Here is a 19,014-nt window from a genome sequence, read left to right on the forward strand (position 1 = left end):
CTACAAGCCTTTTCTAATGGAGCAAGCTACAGCATCATGTCCTGTATGGGAAATCGGTGTATAAAAGCTGCTGCAGAAAGGTCTGTCCTCCTTATAGCACCATTCAGAGCTGCTCTGTTTCACTGTCTCATGCTCCCCCCTAAGATCTCTCAGCCCTGGTCTACACTAGGACTTTAGGTCGAATTTAGCAGCGTTAAATCGATGTAAACCTGCACCGGTCCACACAATGAAGCCCTTTATTTCGACTTAAAGGGCTCTTAAAATCGATTTCCTTACTCCACCCCTGACAAGTGGATTAGTGCTTAAATCGACGTTGCCAGCTCAAATTTGGGGTACTGTGGACACAATTCGATGGTATTGGCCTCCGGGAGCTATCCCAGAGTGCTCCATTATGACCGCTCTGGACAGCGCTCTCAACTCAGATGCACTGGCCAGGTAGACAGGAAAAGAACCGCGAACTTTTGAATCTCATTTCCTGTTTGGCCAGCGTGGCAAGCTGCAGGTGACCATGCAGAGCTCCTCAGCACAGGTGACCATGATGGAGTCCCAAAATCGCAAAAGGGCTCCAGCATGGACCGAACGGGAGGTACGGGATCTGATCGCTGTTTGGGGAGAGGAATCCGTGCTATCAGAACTCCGTTCCAGTTTTCGAAATGCCAAAACCTTTGTCAAAATCTCCCAGGGCATGAAGGACAGAGGCCATAACAGGGACCCGAAGCAGTGCCGCGTGAAACTGAAGGAGCTGAGGCAAGCCTACCAGAAAACCAGAGAGGCGAACAGCCGCTCCGGGTCAGAGCCCCAAACATGCTGCTTCTATGATGAGCTGCATGCCATTTTAGGGGGTTCAGCCACCACTACCCCAGCCGTGTTGTTTGACTCCTTCAATGGAGATGGAGGCAATACGGAAGCAGATTTTGGGGACGAAGAAGAGGAGGAGGAGGAGGAGGTTGTAGATAGCTCACAGCAAGCAAGCGGAGAAACCGGTTTTCCCGACAGCCAAGAACTGTTCCTCACCCTGGACCTGGAGCCAGTACCCCCCGAACCCACCCAAGGCTGCCTCCTGGACCCTGCAGGCGGAGAAGGGACCTCTGGTGAGTGTACCTTTTAAAATACTATACATGGTTTAAAAGCAAGCATGTGAAAGGATTACTTTGCCCTGGCATTTGCGGTTCTCCTAGATGTAGTCCTAAAGCCTTTGCAAAAGGTTTCTGGGGAGGGCAGCCTTATTGCGTCCTTCATGGTAGGACACTTTACCACTCCAGGCCAGTAACACGTACTCGGGAATCATTGTAGAACAAAGCATTGCAGTGTATGTTTGCTGGCATTCAAACAACATCCGTTCTTTATCTCTCTGCGTTATCCTCAGGAGAGTGAGATATAATTCATGGTCACCGGTTGAAATAGAGTGCTTTTCTTCAGGGGACGCTCAGAGGAGCCCATTCCTGCTGGGCTGTTTGCCTGTGGCTAAACAGAAATGTTCCCCGCTGTTAGCCACAGGGAGGGGGGAAGGTTGAGGGGGTAGTCACACGGTGGGAAGAGGCAAAATGCGACCTTGTAACGAAAGCACATGTGCTATGTATGTAATGTTAACAGCAAGGTTTACCCTGAAAGAGTGTAGCCACTGTTTTATAAAATGTGTCTTTTTAAATACCGCTGTCCCTTTTTTTTTCTCCACCAGCTGCATGTGTTTCAATGATCACAGGATCTTCTCCTTCCCAGAGGCTAGTGAAGCTTAGAAAAAAAAAAAAACGCACTCGCGATGAAATGTTCTCCGAGCTCATGCTGTCCTCCCACACTGACAGAGCACAGACAAATGCGTGGAGGCAAATAATGTCAGAGTGCAGGAAAGCACAAAATGACCGGGAGGAGAGGTGGCGGGCTGAAGAGAGTAGGTGGCGGGCTCAAGACAGGGCTGAAGCTCAAATGTGGCGGCAGCGTGATGAGAGGAGGCAGGATTCAATGCTGAGGCTGCTGCAGGACCAAACCAGTATGCTCCAGTGTATGGTTGAGCTGCAGCAAAGGCAGCTGGAGCACAGACTGCCACTGCAGCCCCTCTGTAACCAACCGCCCTCCTCCCCAAGTTCCATAGCCTCCACACCCAGACGCCCAAGAACGCGGTGGGGGCACCTCCGGCCAACCAGCCACTCCACCACAGAGGATTGCCCAAAAAAAAGAAGGCTGTCATTCAATAAATTTTAAAGTTGTAAACTTTTAAAGTGCTATGCTTAAAGTGCTGTGTGGCATTTTCCTTCCCTCCTCCACCACCCCTCCTGGGCTACCTTGGTAGTCATCCCCCTATTTGTGTGACGAATGAATAAAGAATGTATGAATGTGAAGCAACAATGACTTTATTGCCTCTGCAAGCAGTGATTGAAGGGAGGAGGGGTGGGTGGTTAGCTTACAGGGAAGTAGAGTGAACCAAGGGGCGGGGGGTTTCATCAAGGAGAAACAAACAGAACTTTCACACCGTAGCCTGGCCAGTCATGAAACTGGTTTTCAAAGCTTCTCTGATGCGTACCGTGCCCTCCTGTGCTCTTCTAACCGCCCTGGTGTCTGGCTGCGCGTAACCAGCAGCCAGGCGATTTGCCTCAACCTCCCACCCCGCCATAAACGTCTTCCCCCTTACTCTCACAGATATTGTGGAGCACACAGCAAGCAGTAATAACAGTGGGAATATTGGTTTCGCTGAGGTCTAAGCGAGTCAGTAAACTGCGCCAGCGTGCCTTTAAACGTCCAAATGCACATTCTACCACCATTCTGCATTTGCTCAGCCTGTAGTTGAACAGCTCCTGACTACTGTCCAGGCTGCCTGTGTACGGCTTCATGAGCCATGGCATTAAGGGGTAGGCTGGGTCCCCAAGGATACATATAGGCATTTCAACGTCCCCAACAGTTATTTTCTGGTCTGGGAATAAAGTCCCTTCCTGCAGCTTTTGAAACAGACCAGAGTTCCTGAAGATGCGAGCATCATGCACCTTTCCCGGCCATCCCACGTTGATGTTGGTGAAACGTCCCTTGTGATCCACCAGAGCTTGCAGCACTATCGAAAAGTACCCCTTGCGGTTTATGTACTCGGCGGCTTGGTGCTCCGGTGCCAAGATAGGGATATGGGTTCCGTCTATAGCCCCACCACAGTTAGGGAATCCCATTGCAGCAAAGCCATCCACTATGACCGGCACATTTCCCAGGGTCACTACCCTTGATATCAGCAGATCTTTGATTGCGTGGGCTACTTGCATCACAGCAGCCCCCACAGTAGATTTGCCCACTCCAAATTGATTCCCAACTGACCGGTAGCTGTCTGGCGTTGCAAGCTTCCACAGGGCTATCGCCACTCGCTTCTCAACTGTGAGGGCTGCTCTCATCTTGGTATTCATGCGCCTCAGGGCAGGGGAAAGCAAGTCACAAAGTTCCATGAAAGTGCCCTTACGCATGCGAAAGTTTCGCAGCCACTGGGAATCATCCCAGACCCGCAACACTATGCGGTCCCACAAGTCTGTGCTTGTTTCCCGAGCCCAGAATCGGCGTTCCACAGCATGAACCTGCCCCATTAGCACCATGATGCATGCATTGGCAGGGCCCATGCTTTCAGAGAAATCTCTGTCCATGTCCTGATCACTCACGTGACCGCGCTGATGTCGCCTCCTCGCCCGGTATCGCTTTACCGGGTTCCGGTGCTGCATATACTGCTTGATAATGCGTGTGGTGTTTAATGTGCTCCTAATTGCCAAAGTGAGCTGAGCGGCCTCCATGCTTGCCTTGGTATGGCGTCCGCACAGAAAAAAGGCGCGGAACGATTGTCTGCCGTTGCTCTGACGGAGGGAGGGGCGACTGACGACACGGCTTACAGGGTTGGCTTCAGGGAGCTAAAATCAACAAAGGGGGTGTCTTTACATCAAGGAGTATTTCAGGCAGGACTTCACGGAGGGTTCCAATAAGAAATGGTGCACCTAAGTTATCGTTCTTATTGGAACAAGGAGGTTAGCCTGGCCTCTGATTGATACATGGCTAGATTTACCTCGCTGCACCTTCTCTGTGAGTGACTGCAGTGTGACCTAGAGGAATGAGTCCCCTAGACAGGGGAGGAGGCAAATGAGTACAAAACAAATCTGGTCTATTTCTTGTTTTGACCCACTCCATCTATCTTTTACATCTTTGGCTGGCAGCAGACGGTGCAGAAGGACTGCATGCCATCCACATCTCATGGCTGCTCGGCAGAAGATGGTACAGTACGACTGCTAGCCATCCTCATCTCTTGCCTGCCTGGCAGAAGATGGTACAATACGACTACTAGCAATCCTCATCTCTTGCCTGCCTGGCAGAAGATGGTACAGTACGACTGCTAGCAGTCCGTATCGCCTGCCCGCTCACCATAAGACGGTTCAATAGGACTGACTGCAGGACTAAAGAGAATGACCTGGTCAAGTCACTCCAAATTTAGTCCCTGCGCCCATGTCTGTCCAGGCGCTCCCAGCCGACATGGCCAGGAGCACCTCGGACATGACGATGACGGCTACCAGTCGTACTGTACCGTCTGCTACCACAAGGCAAGGGGTTGCTGCTACTGTGTAGCAATGCCGTACCGCGTCTGCCAGCACCCAGGAGTCACAGGGTGACGGTTACCTGAGCGGGCTCCATGCTTGCCGTGGTATGGCATCTGCACAGGTAACTCAGGAAAAAAGGCGCGAAACGATTGTCTGCCCTTGCTTTCACGGAGGGAGGGAGGGAACGGGGGCCTGACGATATGTACCCAGAACCACCCGCGACAATGTTTTAGCCCCATCAGGCATTGGGATCTCAACCCAGAATTCCAATGGGCAGCGGAGACTGCGGGAACTGTGGGATAGCTACCCACAGTGCAACGCTCTGGAAGTCGACTCTAGCCTCGGTACTGTGGAAGCGCTCCGCCGAGTTAATGCACTTAATGCACTTAGAGCATTTTCTGTGGGGTCACACACACTCGAATATATAAAACCGATTTCTAAAAAACCGACTTCTATAAATTCGACCTTATTCCGTAGTGTAGACATACCCTCAGATGTCTCTACTGCCCATTCTGGGTATTGAAACTCACCCAGGAGCAGCCAACTCTTCAGGAGGGTGCCTTCTGTCAGGGCCTAGTACAAGGGGGGCTTAAAGGATCCATGGAGGGGGGAAAAAAAGGCTCTAGCCACTAAGCCATTAGACTTCTCTAAAATCCCTCCTCTGCTGTTCTCAAGTTTAAATCTAGGGCTGTCAACAGGAGGCCTTCACATGTCTCTGCCATACAGCAGCTACAATGGGCTAATCTGTTATCAAGTCACTAGGAAGCATACTACTCAATTTAGGACCATGTACTAATCGGAAAGGAGTTTATTATGTGCTGCTTGTCCAACACTATGCCAAATGACCAATTAGTGCAATATTCTCTGTTCTAAACTCTAAAGCTAAGTCCATCTATTGGCAATTTTACTACTCTGGACTTTCTAGTAGTTTTAAGGTGACAGTTTACATCTTGTTGATGAAAATGTTACATGTAGAATGCTATAGATCAGTGGTTCTCAAACTTTTGTATTGGTGACCCCTTTTACATAGCAAGCCTCTGAGTGCAAACCCCCCCCCCATTTATAAATTAAAAACACTTTTTAATATATTTAAGACCATTATAAATGCTGGATGCAAAGCAGGGTTTGGGGTGCAGGCTGACAGCTTGTGACCCCCTGGGGGGTCCCAACCCCCCCAGTTTGAGAACTCTTGCTATAGGTGAAATGGATTAGACAAACTTTACTTTGTAAAAGCAGGTATGAGCACAAATTAGCACATATACCTTTTAGAATTTTTGAATTTTTCTGTACACTAGAGTCTTGTCTATTTTTGTGGGTAGAAATCTGTAGTCAACTATTTCATGACCTTTGTCCACCACCCTTGGAATTCTGTCGGTGGAGGTTACACTGCAACATTGGTCCCACGCTTTGCTTTGTATTGTTGCAGGTTTGTTCATCTGGAGTTAAGATGTGTCTGTCCAATTTGTTGTTTTCCTGCTGTAAAACAAGCAGAGCTCTCTAGGTGAAGAGCATCTTCCTCTTCTTCCCTTACCCCCCCCTCCCCCGGCTCTCTCTCATGTTTCTGCACTTCCTCACAGTGTTGTTCTTAAGCCCTTCAAGTTTGTCCTTCATGGTAATAAAACTTCATCCTGAATTCTCTTTTGTTTTGCAAAGAACAGACACACAGATCATTCTGATTCTTGTAGGTAGTTCCTTCCTGTTAGTCTGGGCCTTTAAATTAGTTTCTTTAAAGAAAACAAGTTTACTTGTTTTAACATTAATTTGTTGCTTTTTCTGGTCCACCAAAGCTCTAAGGAATTCTTAGAATTTAAGAATGCTGCTGTGTCTTCAACACTGTAAACAGATTTGAGCAGCTTTAATTTCTTGTTGATTTGTTGCATGTAGGGATCAAATAATCCATGGCATGTAGAACTTGTTTTATTTATACTCTGGTGCCCTAACTTTACCGTGTCCTGCTCTTCAGTGTTAGCTCTAAAGTTTTTATCTATTAATCTGCATAAAGAAGGATAGTTCAGCAGGGCAGGAGCAAGAATAGACCATTTCTGAACCTGGATTTCTAAATTTTCAATAGTTGTCTTCCTCTGTTTTTAATTAAATGGATGCAAAAATTAATGTACAGGAATTGCCATTGTGAATCATGCCATGGTCTGTTCTGTCAAATATCCTGGCTCCAACAGTGGACAGCACCAAATGCATTAAAGGAAGGTGCAAGAAATGCCAAAGTTGGCAGAAGTGGGCTAATCTGCCCCTCATTAAGGACTCATCCTAACCCCTAATAGTTAAAATAGTTTCATAGTACAGGGGGGTTTAGGTCTCTAGCATTTCATCTCTTGAGAACCAAATTCAAATTTTAGCTCTGTGGGCTTATATCACAGCAACTACAACCATGGACAGAAGTCATTCTTGTTAGGGCTGGAAGGGGGAAAGGGGTGGCATCAGGTCAGCAGTTGCCATGTGTTGGCATACTTGTATGGGGAAGCAAAACTGGATTGAGGTGTTCTAGATTAGGGTTAAAATGTGTGTTGATCACTCAAGAGAAAAAAAATATATCAGAAAGTCTTTATCAGCTGCTGTCTTTGATTTGGCAAGTGTGATTTGAAATGTCCAGAGTGGCGGTCATTGCTGGGTATGAGTAGTTAACATGTAAAAGAGGGTGGATGTGAGGAAAACTGAACGTGAAGGCCATGACTAAATAGCCAACAAGATGTGAGGTTTTTTGTTTTGTTTGTTTTGAAAAAGTTGTTGGGAAGGAGACTTCATGCGTTTTTTCTTATTTTGGCATCACTTTTCATAAATCTATTGTAACTCTAACACTGCCTTGGATGGGAAGTCACTATATAAAAGCCACTAAGACTCTTCTTATGCATCATTTTGATATCCTCTGAAGGGCTTCCACTGCAGTAAAACTTTGGAGGGGCCGGTAAGTTATTCTTTCAAACTATTCATTTGGTACTGCTTATTCCACTAAAACTGTAGGATGTACGCTGAGCAGTTCCCACCTGAGCAATGCTTTTCACTGCTCCAGCTGGCACTGTTCTTGGGTGATGGCAGTATGGATCATTTACTACAGATGCCTACAACTCAAAGAGGGGTCTCTGTTTGAGTCTGCGCTGTAGTCTCTGACTGAATGCATCCGATGAAGTGAGCTGTAGCTCATGAAAGCTTATGCTCAAATAAATTTGTTAGTCTCTAAGGTGCCACAAGTCCTCCTTTTCTTTTTGCGGATACAGACTAACACAGCTGCTACTCTGAAACCTGCTGTAGAAATGTGAAGGATTCACTTACGGAAACTGACCACTGGATGGAGGACTTTGCTAACTACTTAATTCTATGTGTGGCCACAAGTTGGCAGATCATCAGCTAATAACTGCTTCTGTTTTTTGATGGGTGGAAATCTGAATAGATGAGTTCCTACATAATAAATGTGTTGGTTTAATATGCTTTTCAAGGTTAGGGTGATCACCATTCATCTGTCCCTGTGCCTTTAACTCCTGCTCATCCTAAGTGAGTCTCTAAAGCACTAACTTTTCTTCAGAGAGTTAATGGTATTTCTTTTAACCTTTGTGAAAAAGACCAAAAATCCAATTTATGGTGCTTTTATAATTCTTTTGTGCGGTGAACCTATACAAGACACATCTATAATCTAATAGCTTTGGTAAGAAACCCCTGGAGAAATGAAAACTTCATAATTCCTTTATTCGGTGAGTCTCAAGGTGTTTATGGTATTAGTCTTATACTTGGCCAGTCAAAAGTCTCTATTTCCTTTGAAATAGGCTGTGTTCAAGTTTAAAACAATCTTGCATCTTTATCAGTATAGTGTATGTGCCAAAATACTATTTATCCAATAAACCTTGATACAAAGGTACCGGTACTTTTTAAAAAAATCAAAGGATTTTGAAAGATATGTGTTAACATGCTAGTCCATCTCCCTGCATAGTCAACTCCTGTATACTGCCTTCTTAAACTAAACAAATGTAGATTTCACATTTGCACAATGGATTTCAATGACTAAAACTATTTACCAGTTAGATGGAAACTCTTGCTTAGCCATCCCAATTTTATATAATGGTTTCAGTACGTGTTATGTAAAAAAAAGCTCTGCCTGCTCTTTGCAATTTGGGGGATTAGGAGAGGTAGTTAAGGGCAGAGTTTCAGCTGGCTCTAGTCAGTTTTATCCACAACCTAATTTTTTTCGTAGTATGTGTAAAACCAAGTTCACTGGAAGAACATGTCAGTAAGCTGTTGCCCTACAACTCTTCCCCCTCCCCACCCCCCAGAAATATAGTTTTGTCAAATGGCAGTGTAGAGTGGAAATAATAAGGGAACCTATATGGCTCTTCTTTCTCTCCACTGATGGACTTTTAAGATGATGCTTGGCCTAGTCCTCTCAAACGCACCTTTCCTTTGATAGTCCTCTCTAGCCCCGAGCTTGTCATTTATATGAAAAGTTGCTTATGGGATATCACAGGTTGACACTTTGTAACTGATTCTTGTTTTTCTGTGAAACAGTCCAGATATGGCCAGCATATCTCTGTGCTAAGAGGTAATGGAGTCCTATTTTAAGACATTGAATCAAGCTTCACAGAAATCTTTTAATTTCTGAAGCATCCAAATTCTGCTCAGTGGACAAGAGAAGAGAACATGCAATTCCATCAGTAGACACTTTTAGACTAAATTAAATCTCTTTACTTTGTTTCATCAACAGGAAATGCAACAAGCATTCATAGAAAGAATGAGGGGTAGCCATGTTGAGGCGGGGAATCAGTGTAGGGAGGATAAGGACCTGTTTGTCTGGAGTCAGACTGAGGAAGCTAATCCTGGATAGCTATTTAGGTCTACGCCAATAAATGTGATATGCCACATTTCAGCAAAGAATAGAATGTGATTATTTTCTCACATAAATGCATCTAGTTAGACCGTTACATTTAAACTAGGTCAGCTAATTTGCTGTGATTTGATTCCCAGCATGAAAACACTGAGTCCAAACCTGATACTCAGAAGTAGTGAGACAGATTAAAAGTAGCGGGGTACTTCAAAAGGAGTTTTGTAACTGGCATGTGAGATAAAGGAAACAGTTTGTCCTGGGAATCTTGTGCCATTAACCCTTCCAAGTCCAGCACAGGGTCAAATAGAACTGGGAGGAAAGCTAAAATACAGCTATACAGAGCAAATGTAGAGGAGTAGAATTTCATAAGCACAAAATCCATACTATAGTTTGAATCCCATGATGGGAATTCTACCTTTTGTCCCTTAGTATTGTTAAGTGCAGAAAAGATAGCTATATTGATAGTTGTGGGTCTTGTGGAAGAAGTGAGTTGGAGCCTGGCATTGGGATGTTCCAGTAGATTTTAATGTCCTTTATCTTTTAGATGGTGTTTTCTTTGAAAGTTTTAAAAAAACTACAAGCTTTTAAAAAAAAAAGGGGGGGGGCACAAAATAAAAAAAAATGCATGAATTGGGGACAGATTTTGTTTGACATCCTAGAAGAACCAGTCTAGTATCCAGAAAACAAATGCTCTTGCCTCAATGCACTTGCTCATATTTGTTCCATAATTAAATGTGGTAGCAGTGGTGGTGTTCTGTTTTGCTTCCTAAATCATATTACTATCCTGATGCCACTTTGGACCCATGAAACAATAGTTTATCAAGAACATAGCAGCCTTAACATGGAAATAATGGAGAGGATTCTGAGCAGTGAACTTGGCAGTAGTCCACTTCCAAGAACATGCAAGTCTAATTTATCTCCAGGCATTTATTCCTTCTCAGATGAGATTGGGTGGTTTCATAGTTTAACGTGATTCACAGCAGAGCTCGTATCTTTTTTGAAAGTGAGATTCACAGTATGTAATAGCTGCATGAAATGAAGCTAGAGCAGAGTCTGAAACTTGAGATTATAGGGAGCATAGTGTAATAAACGAGGGGAATAAATTACCAATGGGCTAGGAAGGAGATGTTTCAATGATCTTAGAACTAGGAGATCATCAAAAAGGGGAAAGCAAATAATAGCTCTACTTCCTAGTAGAACTGTGTTCTCATAGTTGTAAGTCCTGTTTTCTCCACAAAAGGTGTTTAGCCACAATTCATGACCCAGTAATCTCTAATGCCCCAGCAAAGGTATTTGCTTCCTTGGAATAATATTTCCTGTGTAATTTATTTTACACATAACAGACTATGTAATCTTAACAAAGGGGGGAAAGAACTACACTTAGGCTTTATACTCTGTCTTATGTGAGTAAATGTTAGATGAACCAAATAAGTCTGTTCCAAGTTGCCAGAAGCAATAGTTTATAAATAAATAGGTATAGGTGTAACTTTCGTGGATAAATTACCCAGTGAAGCAATCAGGTTATTAATACATAGGGATTTAATGCTTGTTTCTCTCATCCAAAGTAACTGAATGTGTACAGTCTCTCTAAGTATGAGGGATTTGTAAATCTTTTGGGGTAGTAGTTCCTTGCTAGCGCTGCAGGAAGCAGTCATCTATACTGTGAGCATAGTGGGAGGCTTGCTGCAGCGGAGTGATCAAAAGGGTGTGTACAAAACATAACACGTATGGGAGTGTCTGCTCAGTATGTCCAAATGAAGTCACTGCCTACTGGTCATTCTCAGCCTCACGTCAGGCAGTCAGACAATACTGAGTGTGGTACAGGTGACTGAATAGGCTTCTGCCAACCATTAGATAAATAATGTAGCTGAGCTCCACTAGGAAAGAGAACAATAGACATAATTCATGACTCTTACCTTTTCTTGAACTGTCAAGAATATCTGCTCAGGTCAAATGCGCTGAGCTTGGCTAGTATTATGAACAGATTCTCAAGAGCTGTAGCATTAAAGGTTTTTTCCAGTTTATTATTTAGGGAATTGGAAAATTGATGCAATTCATCTTTCCCTTGAATGTTCCTCTTAAATCTTTATTCACACAATACTTTAGGCTTGTCCCGTCTGAGCTATTACAGTCCTCTTGTTCATGTTTATCTTAAATTGCTAATGTCTAGGTGTTCATCTGCCAGGCCAGAGGTACAATCATGATAAGTTTTTGAGCAGTCTGCTAACCAGATGAACTATCTTTAGACCTCTTACAGTTGCTTTTCATTCTGTTTTTGGAAAACATAAGCTAACTAGTTCCAACAGTCATTTGCACCAGGGTCTCCTGCTTTGTACGTCCGTCTGCTTCCTTGTGGATAGCTCTCTTATGAGGCACAGTCAAAAGGTGCTGGGAGGCTTTTGGGTGTAGCTGGAGTGCAGCACACTTCAGCTCTGCCTCCTCAGGCTCTCTGTGATGGGGTGGGAAAGATTCTCTTTATGTCACTGGTGGAACATAAAGGACTGCAGCCACAGAGAGAATTGTGGCCTGCCTGTCTGTCTCTCTCTCTCTCTTTTCCTCTCCCCCCACCCCCCCCCCGAAAGTCTTTGTGCATGCCATATGCAAGTGGAGCTGATCCTCAGCTCATCAATGGTCAGTGAGCTGCTCAATGCCCAGCAGGTGTTTCTGCATGTTAGGCTAATGGGAATTTATTGGATTACTGTAGTTTTCCCCTCCTTCGAGTAAATACCACTTTGTTGGAGATCCGGAAACTCATACTGAATATGATAAACAAAGGGCTGGCTGGACCACGAGTGCCAGGATATGAAAGGAGTTCCAGAGCGGCAAATGATTCACAATTAAAGGCATTTCCAGTGATTATGTGAGCATTCCTGTTCAATTCACAGAAATAATTTTAGGTTGGTTGTTCTGCTGTGTGGTTTTTAAAGCAGACACAGAAATGGAGAATTGTTTTGCAGAATATTTTTTAAACAATATTCACCCAGTATCTGTCTTTAAAATTTTATTGAAATGAGTGTGCAAGGAATAGCCTGCAGTTTCCAGAGCAAGTACAATGGAAGGCATAGTCCATTTTATTCCACTGTATCTAACCACAGGTCCCCTATTTTTAAAAAAAAAATTAATTCTCAGTCTATATATCAGACATTCAGAGGTGGGACACTGAAACTTCTAAAGTCCATTCATATAGAATGGGAATCTTTTTTCTAATATTTACTGCATGTGACTGATAAAACCACACAAGAGAAAAGAATATACCGACATAGCTGTGAGAAGAAGTAAAATAGTCTTCAGGCAATATTTACTGTACATTTTCACTGTGCTTTTGCAGTTTTATACAATGCAGTGATATAGGTATTAGTCACAGCCAGTTTCTCATCATTGCCCAAAGTATTTTCAGTGGGGCTCATTGCTAATCTGGTCATACCTATGACAGTCCTCCTTTATCTTGTTTTGGAGGTTAATCCCTTTACTGTCTTCAAATCCAGTCTTGTATCATTTCTTTTCCCTGAGGGAGCCATATAATGCTTGTACAAAAAAAAAAGTTCCAATTCCCCAAGTCTTCCCATTTTCCCCCATTCCCTGCTGCCAGTGTCTAGCCCTAGTCTGACCACTTATCACATGTGACTTAAACACAGTAGTCCTAGCTGAATGTCCAGATTCATACGGATATATATGCATTACAGTTGATGGAATGGCAGTATGTGAAACAAGTGCTAATGTAGATATTAGCATCCGATGGGAGAGCAATACAGCAGTGCACAGACAATCTAGGAAGTTTTTGGAGACTGTTGGGGACAACTTCCTGGTGCAACTACTGGAGGAACCAACCAGGGGCGGTTCTCCTCTTGACCTGCTGCTTACAAACAGGGAAGAATTGGTAGGGGAAGTAGAAGTGGGTGGCAATCTGGGCAGCAGTGACAATGAGATGGTTGAGTTCAGGATCCTCACAAAACAAGGGAGAGTAGCAAAAGATGGACCCTGGACTTCAGCAGAGCAGACTTTTTGACTCCCTTAGGGAACTGATGGGCAGGATCCCCTGGGAGGCTAATATGAGGGGGAAAGGAGTCCAAGAAAGCTGGCTGTATTTTAAAGAAGCCTTATTGAGGGCGCAGGAACAAACCATCCCGATGTGCAGAAAGAATAGCAGATATGGCAGGCAATCATCTTGGCTTAACAGTGAAATCTTCGGTGAGCTTAAACACAAAAAGGAAGCTTACAAGAAGTGGAAACTTGGACAGATGACTAGGAAAGAGTATAAAAATATTGCTCGAGCATGCAGGGGTGTAATCAGAAAGACCAAAACACAACTGGAGTTTCAGCTAGCAAGGGATCTGAAGCGTAACAAGAAGGATTTCTACAGGTATGTTAGCAACAAGAAAAAGGCAAAGGAAAGTGTGGGACCCTTAATGAATGGGGGAGGCAACTTAGTGATAGATGATGTGGAAAAAGCTGAAGTACTCAATGCTTTTTTTGCCTCAGTCTTCGCAGACAAGGTCAGCTCCCCCACTGCTGTCCTGGGCAACATGTTATGCGGAGGAGGAGAGCAGCCCTCAGTGGTGGAAGAACGGGTTAAGGACTATTTAGAATAACTGGCCATACACAAGTCCATGGGTCCAGATCTAATGTATCCGAGGGTTGAGGGAATTGGCTGCTCACGAATGGAACGTTTGGGCTGGAGATAGTTTGGTGTCTGACCCCTTTACCTGCCGAGACCTGCCTTCAGATCCTAGTTCAATGAGGACCAAGAGAAAGTGTGCTGGTATCTCACCTGTGGCGGTAACGGGTGCCTCTCTGTGGAACAAAGCACAGCACATGTATGATGGAGCACAATAGTTAGCATTTACTTAGGAAAGGCGAAGGACTGGGATTACTGGGGGAGAGGTGGAGAGCGAGATGCGCTGGCAGAGCAGCGTGAATATCAAGGATGGGAACAGCTTGGGGCTCTGCAGTTCAGGACTGAGGTACATCAGCAGAGCTAGGAGAAAGTCTGGGATGCTAATAGCAGGGAGTCGGACAGGACTGAAGCGCACTGGCAGAGCTGACCCCTATACCTGCATGCACCCTGCTTGGCTCTGCCCAGAGCTATTTAGTCTCTCATCAATATGCACAGCATTGTAAAAAAGAAAAGAAATTTGCCTTAAGGACATAAGAACGGCCATACTGGGTCAGACCAAAGGTCCATCCAGCCCAGTATCCTGTCTGCCGACAGTGGCCAATGCTAGGTGCCACAGAGGGAGTGAACCTAACAGGTAACGTTCAAGTGATGTCTCTCCTGCCATCCATCTCCACCCTCTGACAAACGGAGGCTAGGGACACCATTCCTTACCCATCCTGGCTAATAGCCATTAATGGACTTAACCTCCATTAATTTATCTAGTTCTCTTTTAAATGTGATATGATTGCAGAGCCATTGGCCATAATCTTTGAAAACTCGTGGCAATTGCGGGAGGTCCCGGATGATTGGAAAAAGGCAAATATAGTGCCCATCTTTAAAAAAGGGAAGAAGGAGAACCGGGGGAACTACAGACCGGTCAGCCTCACCTCAGTCCCTGGAAAAATCATGGAGCAGGTCCTCAAGGAAACCATTTTGAAGCACTTGGAGGAGAGGAAGGTGATCAGGAACAGTCAACATGGATTCACCAAGGGCAAGTCATGCCTGGTCAGCCTGATTGCCTTCTATGATGAGAGAACTGGCTCTGTGGCTATGGGAAAGCAGTGGACATGATATATCTTGTCTTTAGCAAAGCTTTTGTTACAGTCTCCCACGGTATTCTCGCCAGCAAGTTAAAAAAGTATGGATTGGATGAATGGACTATAAAGTGAATAGAAAGCTGGCTGGATTGTCAGGCTCAATGGGTAGTGATCAACGGCTCAATGTCTAGTTGGCAGCCGGTATCAAGCAGAGTGCCCCAGGGGTCGGTCTTGGGGCCGGTTTCGTTCAACATCTTTTTAATGATCTCGATGATGGGATGGATTGCACCCTCAGAAAGTTTGTGGATGACACTAAGCTGCGGGGAGAGGTAAATACTCTGGAGGGTAGGGATAGGGTCCAAAGTGACCTAGACAAATTGGAGGATTGGGCTGAAAGAAGTCCTTGTTGAACCTCATCAGATAAGTGCAGAGTCCCGCACTTAGGACAGAAGAATCCCATGCACCGCTACAGGTTGGGGACCGGCTGGCTAAGCAGCAGTTCTGCAGAAAAGGACCTGGGGATTACAGTTGATGAGAAGCTGGATATGAGTCAGCAGTGTGCCTGTGTTGCCAAGAAGGCTAACAGCATATTGGGCTGCATTAGTAAGAGCATTGCCAGCAGATCGAGGGAAGTGATTATTCCCCTCCATTCAGCACTGGTGAGGCCACATCTGGAGTATTGCATCTAGTTTTGGTCATCCCCCCCACTACAGAAGGGATGTGGACAAATTGGAGAGAGTCCAGTGGAGGGCAATGAAAATGATCAGGGGGCTGGGGCACATGATTTACGAGGAGAGGCTGAGGGAACTGGGATTGTTTAGTCTGCAGAAGAGAAGAAGGCTGCTATCAAATCCCCCCTCACTCAACTACCTGAAGGGCTGTTCCAAAGAGGATGGAGCTTAGCTGTTCTCAGTGGTGGCAGATGACAGAACAAGGAGCAATAGTCTCAAGTTGCAGTGGGGGAGGTCTAGGTTGGATATTAGCAAAAAGAAAAGGAGTATTTGTGGCACCTTAGAGACTAACCAGTTCATTTGAGCATAAGCTTTCATGAGCTACAGCGCACTTCATCGGATGCATAAAGTGGAAAATACAGTGAGGATGTTTTTATACACACAGACCATGAAAAAATGGGTGTTTTATCACTACAAAAGGTTTTCTCTCCCCCCACCCCACTCTCCTGCTGGTAATAGCTTATCTAAAGATTTAGATAAACCTTTTGTAGTAATAAACACCCATTTTTTCATGGTCTGTGTGTATAAAAACATCCTCACTGTATTTTCCACTTTATGCATCCGATGAAGTGAGCTGTAGCTCACGAAAGCTTATGCTCAAATAAATTGGTTAGTCTCTAAGGTGCCACAAATACTCCTTTTCTTTTTGCGAATACAGACTAACACGGCTGCTACTCTGAAACCTGTTGGATATTAGGAAACACTATTTCACTCGGAGAGTGGTGAAGCACTGGAATGGGTTCCCTAGGGAGGTGGTGGAATCTCCATCCTTAGAGGTTTTTAAGTCCTGGCTTGACAAAGCCCGGGCTGGGATGATTTAGTTGGTGTTAGTCCTGCTTTGAGCAGGGGTTTGGACAAGATGACCTCCCTAGGTCTCTTCCAACCCTAATCTTCTATGATTCTATGTAGTTCAGGTTGCATTGGGCATAGTCCATTCTAAACACTTCTCCATGACATTTCTCAGACAATCCTTTTGGGTTGAAATTTTTCATAGTTGGTCTCTCCCAAATAGAACAGGTTACTTTTGGGCAAAGTTGCATTAAATCTGTTTGTTACTGAACTAGGGAAACATAAAACACTGGGGTGCTCTATACACTTTTTTCCTTTGTGTTCAAATAATATGGACAGATTTTTAAAACATCAACAACACATGGCAAGTATGAAAGAAAACAGTTCCTCAGAAATCTAGTTATAAATTAATCTCCCTTGCTGACTAAGAGATGCACTCAGGTTCACATCTAAGCAAGTTTCAGCTAGAAGTCCCCCTACTTGCACCAAGCAAACCAGTTTTCTCCTCTCCCAAGCCTCCATGCTTACACTCCTGCCTTTCAGAAGATGCCAGAAAGGAGCCATCAAATTGGCAGAGAGTGGGATGTACAATTTTATGTTCCAAGTGCTGGGTCTTGTTGTGCCTTTAAGCATGTGAAATCTGAATTGGCAGGAATTGTCCTTTTGGGTCCCTGGATGCCACCTGAAAGGGAGCAAGCAAGAGAGAACTTTAAGATTGCACCTGGTAGCCTTTTTGCTGAGCCTTCCTATGTAGGTTTTGTTGAGTTAATGTTGCTGTTGAAATTTTATTCCCTGGAGCATTTTTGCAGCTGTTGGATATGTAGAAGTTACAGAACTTACAAATTCTGTGTGATGAGGCAAGCTTTACCCCCACTCCCTTCTAGGTCTTAGGTCACCCTTCCACAAATCCCTGATTTAGACACCTTCTCCAGCTGCATTTACTAGCTGCTAATTAAGTGTTTCCATTCCTTTGTAGCCTAACTGTGAATTAATCAGGTTTAATTAAACTGTCTCTGTATAAGCTTGTTTTCAGTATTTGAACTGATAGCCAAATTGTTGAGCAAAGCAATTAACTTTTTCTTCACCACCTGCCTTTGATGAATCTTTTTTCTTTTTAAGCAGTCATTTGCAGAAATGCTTTTTATATTTTCTGAAAATCCTGGGCTTTCCCTTGCTGCTTTCCTATAGGTTTCCCCAAGCTGCAGATGAACCATCCAAAAGAAAATTCTATATGAAAAACAAAAATGTAGTATTTTAAATACCGTACTACAGGACATGGTGCTCCATGGGCCAAATAGGCCTGAGAACTACACTAGCAAAACAACAGACTGTAGTAAGTTGCAATTCTTCAACAAAAAACCATCAAAAACAGACTCCAACGAGAGACTGCTAAATTGGAATTAATTTGCAAGCTGGATACAATTAACTTAGGCTTGAATAAAGATTGGGAATGGATGGGTCATTACACAAAGTAAAACTATTTCCCCATGTTTATTCCCCCCCCGCCCCCCCCCCCCCGATGTTCTTGTCAACTGCTGGAAATCGCCCACCTTGATTATCACTACAAAAGGTCTGTCTCTCCCTCCCCCCCTCCCCCGCTCTCCTGCTGTTAATAGCTCCCCTTACCTGATCACTCTCATTACAGTTTTCAGAGTAACAGCCGTGTTAGTCTGTATTCGCAAAAAGAAATGGAGTACTTGTGGCACCTTAGAGACTAACCAATTTATTTGAGCATGAGCTTTCGTGAGCTACAACTCACTTCATCAGATGCATCTGATGAAGTGAGCTGTAGCTCACGAAAGCTCATGCTCAAATAAATTGGTTAGTCTCTAAGGTGATCTGATGAAGTGAGCTGTAGCTCACGAAAGCTCATGCTCAAATAAATTGGTTAGTCTCTAAGGTGCCACAAGTACTCCATTTCTCATTACAGTGTGTATGGTAACACCCATTGTTTCATGTTCTCTATGTATATAAATCTCCCCACTGTATTTTCCACTGAATGCATCCTATGAAGTGAACCGTAGCTTATGAAAGCTTATGCTCAAAAATAAATTTGTTAGTCTCTAAGGTGCCACAAGTACTCATTTTCTTTTTTTGTAGGCTGTAGTTAGTTTTCTTAGATAAATTTTCCACACACGGCCCCCCAAAAAAGCAAATTCCGGTGGTAGGGAGAGCTCTTCTTAGAACCTTGTTGAAGGCTATAATGTAGTTTGCGATCCAGTTCAATCTAAAAGTAGGGCAACAATTTTAATATAAACCATTGCGCTGTTTTCTTGAGACACATTACAATCTCTCTTGTCAGGGTTCTGCTTCTACCAAGCTGGCTACTTTTTTCCTTCTGTATCAGGTAGTGACTCCTCTGTGCCAAGACCTGATCTCCTTTTCTGCATCCCAGAGTGTTGACCTCACTTATCTCTTTTTTTTGGACTGCTTA

General features: G+C 44.3%; 1 protein-coding gene across 1 annotated transcript; it reads left to right on the plus strand.

Moving 5' to 3' along the window:
• Positions 1–26: 26 nt before the first annotated feature.
• Positions 27–2,304, plus strand: LOC144280285 (uncharacterized). The gene is made up of 2 exons (XM_077842190.1): positions 27–1,091; positions 1,679–2,304. The coding sequence occupies exons 1-2, from the start codon at positions 509–511 to the stop codon at positions 2,197–2,199; spliced, it is 1,104 nt and encodes a 367-aa protein (XP_077698316.1). The 5' UTR covers positions 27–508; the 3' UTR covers positions 2,200–2,304.
• The last annotated feature ends 16,710 nt before the right edge of the window (positions 2,305–19,014 follow it).

Source organism: Eretmochelys imbricata, chromosome 25 (assembly GCF_965152235.1).
Source record: "Eretmochelys imbricata isolate rEreImb1 chromosome 25, rEreImb1.hap1, whole genome shotgun sequence".
In the NCBI taxonomy this organism is placed as follows: Eukaryota; Metazoa; Chordata; order Testudines; family Cheloniidae; genus Eretmochelys; species Eretmochelys imbricata.

Excerpts from the sequence above, each read along its gene's own strand:
- LOC144280285 (XM_077842190.1), top strand. The coding sequence starts at position 509 with ATGCAGAGCTCCTCAGCACAGGTGACCATGATGGAGTCCCAAAATCGC. Across the intron at positions 1,092-1,678 it reads AGGCGGAGAAGGGACCTCTG|CTGCATGTGTTTCAATGATC; the intron begins GTGAGTGTACCT and ends TTTCTCCACCAG.